General features: G+C 52.3%; 4 protein-coding genes across 4 annotated transcripts; 3 read left to right on the top strand and 1 right to left on the bottom strand.

Annotated features, from left to right (window-relative positions):
* Positions 1 to 786: 786 nt before the first annotated feature.
* On the top strand, positions 787 to 1690 carry LCL3 (putative endonuclease lcl3; the record flags this gene model as incomplete). Its single annotated transcript, XM_049391604.1, has 2 exons — positions 787 to 1158; positions 1238 to 1690. The coding sequence occupies 2 exons, from the start codon at positions 787 to 789 to the stop codon at positions 1688 to 1690; spliced, it is 825 nt and encodes a 274-aa protein (XP_049240732.1).
* Positions 1691 to 2634: 944 nt separating this feature from the next.
* On the top strand, positions 2635 to 6487 carry ARG4 (argininosuccinate lyase; the record flags this gene model as incomplete). Its single annotated transcript, XM_049391603.1, has 6 exons — positions 2635 to 2974; positions 3030 to 4521; positions 4580 to 4607; positions 4734 to 4919; positions 4967 to 6331; positions 6383 to 6487. The coding sequence occupies 6 exons, from the start codon at positions 2635 to 2637 to the stop codon at positions 6485 to 6487; spliced, it is 3516 nt and encodes a 1171-aa protein (XP_049240731.1).
* Positions 6488 to 7237: 750 nt separating this feature from the next.
* Positions 7238 to 9253, top strand: J4E84_009036 (uncharacterized protein; the record flags this gene model as incomplete). The annotated part of the gene is made up of 4 exons (XM_049391602.1): positions 7238 to 7317; positions 7367 to 7630; positions 8498 to 9164; positions 9203 to 9253. The coding sequence occupies 4 exons, from the start codon at positions 7238 to 7240 to the stop codon at positions 9251 to 9253; spliced, it is 1062 nt and encodes a 353-aa protein (XP_049240730.1).
* A 514-nt stretch (positions 9254 to 9767) lies between these two features.
* J4E84_009035 (uncharacterized protein) lies at positions 9768 to 11001 on the bottom strand (the record flags this gene model as incomplete). Its single annotated transcript, XM_049391601.1, has 2 exons — positions 9768 to 10882; positions 10953 to 11001. The coding sequence occupies 2 exons, from the start codon at positions 10999 to 11001 to the stop codon at positions 9768 to 9770; spliced, it is 1164 nt and encodes a 387-aa protein (XP_049240729.1).
* Positions 11002 to 11016: the final 15 nt, after the last annotated feature.

Here is an 11016-nt window from a genome sequence, read left to right as displayed (position 1 = left end):
GTATATATCACTCTGATTGGATCATGACTGATGAGACATACAGGACCCCAGAAGCCACCTATTATCACAGACTCCTGCGCAAACCCTCACCGTACTAGATCCGAAACTGCGACTATATCATATCCATCAATCGAGACTCATCATACACATCGTCTATGTGGATCGCGGCCTACCGAATCCCTAATATCGGAATTGGACAATCTTGACTGCGCGTTACAATCTACAAGGGACTATCAGAGATGCCCTCTGCTACCTCGCAGACTTATGTGTCATCCGCTGCACATTATCCTTGGTGCTGCGAGGGTTGTGATGGCCTGCGAAGCCGATGATATACCCTGAAGACAACAGCTGGTGCTACACCATGGACTCAGGGCTGCCAGATCCTGCTAGCACAACCCATCGTAGCCTTTGCCTGATTCTGGGACATATAACGCTCGAATACACATCGACGCTTAGAAGAATGTGTGCTTTCACCGTGGCGCACCGTACTTTTGCAGGTCCCGGGTCGAAAGCCAACTGGGCGTCACGTCATTGACATACTGACAATGTACCTGAACACGATAGAATGTTTGATAGTCTAATCAAATGCACTTTACATCTTCAGTTCTCTCCAAATCCTCTGCCCTTGTCGTGGAGTCTTGACAACGCATGGAATCACGTGATAGATATTGACGCTAACCTTCTATGTAAACCGAGGCGATCGCGCTGCGCCAATTGCCAACAATTCGAGGCCCACACCGTCTTCTGTCTTCACTTCCCACACCTCACGACCTCGCATAATAAACAATGCGATGGCCGTGGTCACGCAACGACGATGACCAAAAGAAAGGTGGACTCGCAGATTGGATCGCGCCAGCGAAGCCAAACAACTGGTCAAGCGCGCTGTATGAGCCGAGGACCCTGATTCCGGCGATCGCGCTCACAGTGTCGACGGTTGCTGGTGTCCGGCTCTACAAGTCCTATCTGCGTCGCATCCCAACCGTCAACCACATCAAGCCAAACTACTACCGCCGCAAAGGTGTATTTGGCCAAGTCACGAGTGTTGGAGATGCAGACAACTTCAGGTTATTCCACACACCAGGTGGGAGAATAGCTGGGTGGGGTATCTTGCCCTGGAAGAAGGTGCCATCAAAAAGAGAGGATCTCGTCAGGCAGACAGTAAGTGTTCTGTAACAAGACGGTACTAGACGTCATGGTAGGACTTCACGTCGTTATTGACGGCTAACTTTGCGCCCAGCTACATATTCGGATTGCTGGAGTCGACGCTCCAGAACTTGCACACTGGGGCCGAGAAGCTCAGCCGTATTCGAAAGAGGCCCATGAATGGCTCATCAACTTGATCCATAACCGCCGAGTACGCGCCTACATATACCGACGTGATCAGTACGACCGCATCGTCGCCCAGGTTTTTGTGCGCAGATGGCTTTTCAGGAAAGACGTTGGGTTGGAGATGCTGAAGGCTGGATTGGCTACCGTATACGAGGCCAAAACAGGTGCTGAGTTCGGTACCGCTGAAGAAAAGTATCGTGCTGCAGAAAGAAAGGCTCGCGAGAACAGGGTCGGGATGTGGTCGAAGCCAAACTTCATACAGAGGATGGGCGGCGCCAGCAGTAAGACACTGGAGAGCCCACGCGAATACAAGAATCGGCACAGCGCTGCAGACAAGGCAGATAAGGCAAAGAAGGCATGATGAGGAAGTTCGGCTAGAGGCACAGTCATACACCTGCTCGTGCGCAGAAGCACACGAGTGCTGCGATCGTGGCAGAAACGCGCCAGGCTTCTTCATCGTGCCGGCCCAAGCATGAGGAGTCACCAACGGTCCGAAGACCCCACAAAGTGAATTAGCGTATTGGCACAATGTGATACTGGTTTAGTTCAATGTTGGCATTTTGTGGATGTGTGATCGTAGAGACTGCAAAGAATGCGGTCCTGAAGGGCGCGAGTTGTTGGCATACTCTACTACAACGAGTGTACGTCTAGGAGTGTCACGACTCGTGCTACCCGCCCTCACAGACGAATGACTACTAAGAAGGTGCGCATGGTGCTGAAAGTAGTAATGCAATGACTTCCGCAACGCGCTAGTGTGACTGTATGGAGAAAGCTCTGCACGACCATGTCAAAATTTCTTCTCATCCGTGCTTGCGTGCCAGAATGCTGGGGATCAGAGTTTCGGCGCCGCAATCGGTGCTCCGCATCGATGTTGCTCGCGACAATATGGTAGCAGACAGAGCAATTCGCATTTACATCGGGCGTACTTGTGACTGGGTCGCGTATAATGAGTGGATCAATTTGAAGAAATGCGAATTAAATAGAGGCAGTAAATGACCGCATACCACGCTTCGTCCCTCCCGTTTCCCAGGATCGCCGACGGTCTTATCTGTGCGTTATCGGAGATAGCTTGATTGGCCCGTCGCGCATCATTGGAATTTTTTGGCTGCCGCATCACATCTTCCCCACAGATTATACATAAACCCGGAGGGAGTCATTCGTGCTCTGCTCAACTGGGTCGAGCTATAAGCCTGCAATTGCACCCGTCGGCCACCGAGCGACCTTCCTCCCGCGCGTTCGACGCCTAATCATCCATCCTCATCCTCTGTCGAGCCCGAAGCTACCCAGTTGCTTGACTGCCTGCAAATGGCTCTCTGCGGACGTCTAGCACGTCGCGTACCTTCCCTTACAGGTCACACCCGCTCTGTTGCTCCTTCCACATACTCTCGAAGTTTCACAACCCGAAGTGCTCGGCCGTTGACTTCGCTCCGCTCCAGCACAGAGTCACCTGCCGCCCTCCGGCAGCTGCGGGCATTCACAAAGGTCGCGTCGACATGGAATAAGACACAGACTGCGCCTAATGCAGAGGCATACCTGAAGAGCGGCGTCATTTCTGGCGCGCAGAACTTGGTCGATGTCAAGAAAGTCCTAGTCATTGGTAGCGGTGGTCTCAGCATTGGTCAAGCCGGAGAGTTCGATTACTCAGGTGCGCATACATTCCCACACGCATACAAAGTTGCGCCATGCTAATCAAACTTCAGGTTCGCAAGCACTCAAGGCCCTGAAGGAAGCTGGCGTCAAGTCGGTTCTTCTCAACCCTAACATTGCTACCATCCAAACATCCCACGTGCTCGCCGACGAAATCTACTACCTGCCTGTAACTCCCGAATACGCCGAATATGTCATCCAGAAGGAGAGGCCCGATGGCATCTTCCTCAGCTTCGGTGGACAAACTGCGCTGAACCTTGGTGTACAGATGGATGCCAAGGGCATTTTCGAGAAGTACGGCGTCAAGGTGCTCGGAACCAGCGTCCAGACTTTGAAGACCAGTGAAGATCGTGACCTCTTCGCGCGCGCGCTCGACGAGATCAACATTCCCATCGCCAAGTCGATTGCCGTTTCCACTGTCGACGAGGCACTGGACGCTGCCGAGAAGGTCGGATACCCCATTATCGTCCGTGCTGCTTATGCGCTCGGTGGTCTCGGTTCAGGTTTCGCGAACAACCCAGAGGAGTTGAAGAACTTGTCAGCTCGTTCCCTCACTCTTTCACCCCAAATCTTGGTTGAGAAGTCCCTGAAGGGCTGGAAAGAGGCTGAGTATGAGGTTGTGCGCGACGCAAGCGACAACTGCATCACGGTCTGCAACATGGAGAACTTCGATCCCCTTGGTGTACACACCGGTGACAGTATCGTTGTTTCGCCCAGTCAGACATTCAGCGACGAGGAATACCACATGCTCCGGTCTGCGTCCATCAAGATCGTCCGTCATTTGGGAGTCGTTGGCGAGTGCAACGTGCAATACTGCCTGCAGCCAGATGGCCTCGACTACAGGGTTATCGAAGTCAACGCTCGTCTTTCTCGTTCATCCGCATTGGCATCCAAGGCCACTGGTTACCCTCTCGCGTACACCGCGGCCAAGATTGGTCTTGGACACACTCTCCCTGAATTGCCCAACGCTGTCACCAAGACCACCACCGCGAACTTCGAGCCCAGCTTGGATTACGTCGTCACCAAGATGCCCCGATGGGATCTCAGCAAGTTCCAGAACGTCAAGCGCGACATCGGCAGTTCCATGAAGTCTGTCGGTGAAGTCATGGCCATCGGACGTACATTCGAGGAGTCTTTCCAGAAGGCTTGCCGCCAAGTCGATCCCAAGTACCTCGGTTTCCAGGGTGAGAAGTACGGCGAGAGCCTGGACGAAGAGCTCAAGAACCCCACCGATCGCCGATGGCTCGCCGTCGGTCAGGCGCTCTTCCACGAAGGCTACACTGTCGACAGGGTTCACGACCTCACCAAGATCGACAAGTGGTTCCTGCACAAGCTCCAGAACATCGTCGACTGCACACACGAGCTTGAGGAGATAGGCAGCTTGTTCGGCCTGAAGAAGGAGATCATCCTCAAGGCCAAGAAGCTCGGTTTCTCTGACAAGCAGATCGCCAAGGCTGTTAACAGCACTGAAGACGAGGTCCGCGCTCGCAGGAAGAGCTTCGGAGTCAAGCCATGGGTCAAGAAGATTGACACACTGGCTGCAGAGTAAGCAATGTCCCTATCTTAACCTCATGCGAGACACATACTGACTTGTTTACCATAGATTCCCCGCAGATACGAACTACCTTTACGTGAGTATACTGTCCTCTTTCATGGCTTCGCGGGATTTGGAGATTTCCACGGATTCAAGTTTTAAGCTTTTAAACATGCGAGAACCTTTCATCTACCCCATTGCAGTCGCTAATCTACCATTCTAGACCACCTATAACGCCTCCTCTCACGATGTAACCTTCGATGACCATGGTATCATCGTTCTCGGCAGCGGTGTCTACCGTATCGGAAGCTCTGTCGAATTCGATTGGTGTGCCGTCAACGCTACCCGCTCCCTCAACGAGCTCGGAAAGAAGACTGTCATGATCAACTACAACCCCGAGACATACTCTGTAGGTGGCATGAACGCACACGTTGGGCCGAACTAACCGTTTTCTAGACCGACTTTGACGTTGCTGACAAGCTATACTTCGAAGAACTCAGTTACGAGCGTGTCATGGATATCTACGAGTTGGAGACTGCCAGCGGCGTTGTTGTCTCTGTCGGTGGTCAACTTCCCCAGAACATTGCTCTCAAGCTCCAGGAGTCTGGAAAGGCGAAGGTTCTCGGAACCGACCCTCACGACATCGACAAGGCCGAGGATCGCCACAAGTTCTCTTCCATCCTGGACTCAATTGGTGTTGATCAGCCCGCCTGGAAGGAGCTTACTTCCTATGAGGAAGCAAAGAAGTTCGCAAACTCCGTCGGATACCCAGTTCTCGTTCGCCCATCATACGTCCTGTCAGGTGCTGCTATGACTGTCATCCGCGGTGAGGACGAGCTGAAGGAGAAGCTCCTTGCCGCTTCCAACGTCTCGCCCGACCACCCAGTTGTCATCACTCAGTTCATTGACGGCGCTCAAGAGATTGACTGCGACGCTGTCGCCTCCAACGGAAACGTCCTTGTCCACGCTGTCAGTGAACACATTGAGAACGCCGGTGTTCACTCCGGAGATGCCACCCTCGTACTGCCCCCTGTCCACCTCGACAAGCGCATCCAGGAACGTGTCAAGGAGATCGCAGACAAGGTTGCCAAGGCCTGGAACATCACTGGTCCCTTCAACATGCAGATCATCAAGGAAGAAGTTGAGGGCTCCGAGCCTAACCTCAAGGTCATCGAGTGCAACCTCCGCGCCTCTCGTTCCTTCCCCTTCGTCAGCAAGGTCCTTGGTACCAACTTCATCGAAGTTGCTACAAAGGCTCTCGTTGGCCGTGACGTTCCCCAGCCAACTGATCTCATGAGCGTTGAGAGGAACTACCTCGCCACCAAGGTTCCCCAGTTCTCCTGGACTAGGTTGGCGGGTGCTGACCCCTACCTTGGCGTAGAGATGTCATCTACTGGTGAAATGGCCTGCTTCGGTAAGGACCTGGTCGAGGCCTACTGGGCCTCCGCGCAATCGCAGATGAACTTCCGTCTTCCCCAGCCCGGTGAGGGTCTCCTCTTCGGTGGTGATGTCACACCCGGTTCGCTCCACTCGAACTCCCTTATCCAGATCGCCAAGTACGTCCACGCACTTGGCTACAGGTTCCTTGCTGCCAACAAGGACGTCAAGGAGCTTTTGGAGAAGAACACCGAGGGCATCAGCGTCGACGTCATCGAGTTCCCCAAGGATGACAAGAGAAAACTCCGTGAGGTGTTTGAGAAGAACGACATCCGCGGCTGCTTCAACCTGGCCAAGTACAGGGCGAGTGGCCTGTTTGATGAGGACTACGTAATGAGGAGGAACGCGGTCGACTTCGGTGTTCCGCTATTCATGGAGCCCAAGGTAAGTTCATTGTCCTGATATTAATAAGATGAGAGGCTAATTGCAATGTAGACTGCTGTTTTGTTCGCTCAATGCATGAGCGAGAAGCTGCCCAAGAAGGAGGGTATCCCTAGTGAAGTCAGGTCATGGAGCGACTTCGTTGGCGGTCGACCATAGAGGAAGAAACTTGTTGGTTACTACGGCAATGCAGATATTTTATCGGGAAAAGGAATGGTTCATTGTAAGAGATATATCCAGATGTAGGGTCGGGTGGGGTCAAGATCTTGGGACGGAATGATCGGGATGAAGATTATGTTCTCATGTGTATAGCGTTTCCAGCTTGTGATCAGCTCTATGGGTCGGTCAGCGGGAGTTGTATCAGTTCCTTTTACTTTCAATCTAGTTGAAAAGTTTGCCGCTCATGTGGCCAGGTAGTCAAGGATACATTGGTTCTACTTTAGTCCGCTGATCTTTGCAGGTATCGTGCTAAAGTGGATGTGCTGTGATACCACGAGAAGATGGTGGGGCATTTCACATCATTTTTTATACATGGAAATCACAATGCACATTCATATCGACAGTCTAACGGCAATAAAAAGCTGGAATAGTTGCTTGAGCAACAGGTACGCTGGCGTCTACATTAGTACGAAACAAGGAGTTAAGAAAGATCTTGAGGCAATGTAGTCTTCTGGGTTGTCTGTGTATTTCGATAGCTAGGTTGAATCCCCTGGGATGAGGTGCTGGAAGCCACGTTTTGTTTGTTGTCATGCGCTTTCCCTTTGTAGATGAGAGGCTCTGGGAGGCAGGTGCGACCACTGGGCAGAGTGAAGCTGAGCCTAGTCTTGGCACTACCTCTTACCTCGTCACTTCCACTTCTACTTACTCTTCAACTTCCCACAGCTACCCTTCGAAACGCGCAAACTCCATATGAACAAGATGCCAACTTATTACGATACCATCATCGATCCTTCGGGCGAGAGACTTTCTAGCGAAGCCGCCGAAGTCATGTAAGTTTGAAGTAGCACGACGTTTTGCGAAAGCTAACGCGATGTATAGCTCCGAGATGAACCGCCAGCGCTCACCTCTTCTTCGCCTACCTGCTGAGATACGGAACAAGATCTACGAATACGCGCTCGGTGGTATGGAGCTTCGCGTGTCCTACAGAAGCAAGGAACTAGGCGTCGTTTCTGCAATGTCTTATGATCCGTCCGTCTCGCTCACACCTCTCCATCGACGCGTCGGCTTGACGCTCGTGTCTCGGCAGCTCTACGCGGAGACCAAGATTCTACCATTCGAACTGTGCACTATGGATGTCATAAGGTCCTTGTTCTACAATCAAATAAAGAGACTGAACACCACTCAGCGTCAGGCCATATCAACAATACGTACGCATTACATGAACGCTAGAGATGGCACAATATGGACTATTTTGTGGTCAGAGGTCAGATTGCTGACGGGGCTGAAGCGCGTGGAAGTTTTCTGCTGTCCAACAAATTTGGGACTATCGGGGCGTATACATTCAGTCGAGGCTATCAAGGAGGGACTCGGTCGAGTTGATGTAGACGTCGTGCTCGATTCTTAGGAACTTTGTGAAGACTTCTGCTTAGCTGTCGGCACGAGGCTGTCGAAGATATGGATTCATACGACCCCAGCTGGCCAATGAAATCTGGTCATGGCGTAGAGGCAAATATCGGAGCAAAAGATGGGAAAGGGTGCTCTTTGGCTGACTGAAAGAGGATTGAGCTATTCACCTGAACGAACCAAGCATTCTTTACATCACTTGCACCCATCTTTTGTATTCCGAGTGTCTGATGAAGCGAACCGTGACAGAGAACCGCATATTCAACTTGCTCTTCAATCCTTGCTCTTCATTCCCACGCGACAACGGAATGAATGCCTACGCAGATCCCGCAGTATAGCTTCACAGGGCAATACATAACAAGGAAGTCACACCATATCCATTCACCCAACACCATCAACATCGGGCGTGATACAAAAATCTTGCTCCATGTATTTGTTACCCCTGTCACACCTAAAGTCTACTTAACACTCTTCCGCAACTCTAGACATCCTACAACTTGCACTCAACCATGTCCGACAAAGAAAATATGATGGCTGAGGCAGATACAATGTACGTCTGAACGTTGAAATCATCATGACAGACCCCCATGCTAACTACATCAACAGCACACAACGCAACCAGCTCGAGTCGCCACTCCTAAAGCTGCCAGGAGAAGTTCGAAATAAGATCTACAACTACGTCTTCTCCGTCGGCAGCGTCTACTTCGGTCGCTCACATCACCACTATCGCACGAGCGAGACAGACTACCAACCGGAAGGATGTGAGCCCACCGATCTACTAGACGTCACATCGACGTGCCGACAAATCCGTTCAGACACCTCTACGCTACTATTTAAGAACAACGTAATCATCATAGACGACCAAAAGATTTTCAAGATAGTTGAGCAGCTAGAGCCGCACCAGCTCGAAGCGATCAAAGCTCTAGAGATAATCTTCTACGACATAAAGGGCTGTATGCCGAACTTGACTACTTTGAGCAGAATGTTCGCCAGGGAGTTCAAAAACATGCTGGGACTCGAGAGGGTAAGCGTTAGGTTGATCTGTTGGCTCCAGGAGGATGATGTACTCGAGCGCGAGTGCGAGGCATTTTGCGAGGCGCTTAGGAAAAATACTCGGCGTAAGCCGATTGAAATTATAAATGCGTTGAAGCATGAAGACGACGATGAGGGGGAAACGGACGTGGATGAAGAAGAGACAGCGTCCGACGAAGAGACAACGCTCGACGAAGAGACAACGCCCGACGAAGAAGCTGAGCCTGAGGACGAGGGACTGGTGGCGATGACGATGAGTCTACATCTATGAAAAGTAAGGCATCGGACACCAAGACTATAGCGGAAGAGGACGACCCTATGGAGAAGTAACACTATCCTACTTGCAACTGTAGTCAATGAACGTCTTGCAGAGTACAACTTCACAGGCTGCTCCGATTTTGATAGCACCTCATACAAGGGAAAAACTGAACAGGTCTGCAGACTGCATTGACCCAAAACCTTGCAAAGGAGGTGACCTAAAGTCAACGTAGGCTCCAGGCTGTTCAGCTTTTCCCTAGGTTGGCGTGATAGCAACGCATGGATTGTAAGAATAAAATGCCTATATTGAGTCTATAACTGCCATCGTAGCTAACAGACCAGCAGTCTGGATACATTATGCGTGCATGCAACAGCACCAACTATCTTCTCACTTTCCATGGAGTCGTAGCCACGACCCCAAGACTTCCTAACTTTCAGACCAAGCCCAACGCCAAACCAGCGCCATGCCGAGTGATATCAATATGCAAACTGTCGTAGTAGAAAGGAATGAAAACGCCCGCAATACCTGCAAATTCGTGTTCGCTAAATGCTATGCATGTCATGTCATCACCGTTATCGTGGATGCTTAGACGCGGATTCCCGCGCCAGAACCCCATCGTAGCTTCCGCAGACCGAGGCCAGTGCCCTTCATGCCTGCAGCAGCTTCCTTACCGCAGCGTCCGGCCTCGGAACCTGCGGTGCCAATCTGACCCATCGCCTCAGCATGTCCAGTTTCTTTGCCAACGACATATCCGGCCGAGAAACCGATAGCGCTGACAAGGACGACGACACCAGCACTGACAACCCAGGTAAGCAGCGTCGGGCTGATTTCCTCTATCATCGGGGTTGTCTTGCGTGCTTTTTTGACGGTACGGCGGTCTTTGCTGCTGCTGCGAGCACCGGCTACCGGCGGACTGGCTTTGCGCTTGGACTTCTCGGAAGGGCTGCTACTGGTGCTGCATGGGGATGATGCGGCCTCTTCGGATATGTTGCCCAAGGCCACGGACTCTGGCACCATGCGCAGGGAGGATGGATCGACTCGTGTGGATGAGGGAGTGTTCGCGCGCGGTTGGCCTGGCTTCGGGAGGCCACGCACAGCGGCGGCAGCCGAGAGCAGCGTGGACAGGCTGGCGCGGAGGGCTTCGTCGTGGTCGGGTTGGTAGTTGGGTGCCATGGCATTGTAAGGGTTATGCTGAGGGTAGGAGTGCTGTCGCTGTCCAGCTGGCCTCACGTTCCTACGAGGTGTGTACAGGGTGCCGGACTGCGACCGAATAGCTTGTTGGTTATTCGGGTGCGAGAAGGCGTTTGGCCGTGGCTGGAACTCCCGTCTAGAGGAACGTGGGTAGTTGACCGCCGTCGCATTCTCATCGTCATCATCTTCCCTCTCAGACATGGTCTCCGAAGACGCGACAGACTGCGGAGTTTGCCTCAAAGGTGACGGAGCGACGGCCTCGTTGGAGGATGTCATGACCCTGTCCGACTCGCTTTCGCTCTCTTCATACTCCTCCTGACTGCTGTTCCCTCCCGCTGTGATGCGATGTCCAGTCCCTATTGAGAACTGACCGCCGCCTCGTGAGCGTCTGTTGGGCCGCCTGTGCGCGTTGGAGTCGTGCTGCACCGTGAGGCCCGTTGTGATGATCTCGTCGGTCGCAGAGGATAGGGAGGTGGACGAAGGCGCCGATGCGAGATCAATCCATGACTCTGTGTACGATGTGTCAGCTGTTGCTCGACATACAGATGCAGTGAAGTACTGAAAGAGAACGGATCATACCCTCTGAGCGTTGCCTTGAAGACGCAGCGACATGTCGAGAAGGCGGCATGGCTTGGTCCTGGTG

This window comes from Alternaria hordeiaustralica (genome assembly GCF_023758085.1).
Source record: "Alternaria hordeiaustralica strain BMP 2776 chromosome Unknown scaffold_25, whole genome shotgun sequence".
NCBI lineage: Eukaryota > Fungi > Ascomycota > Dothideomycetes > Pleosporales > Pleosporaceae > Alternaria > Alternaria hordeiaustralica.
Note: the sequence above shows the minus strand (reverse complement) of the source record. Positions and strands in the feature narration are given on the sequence as shown.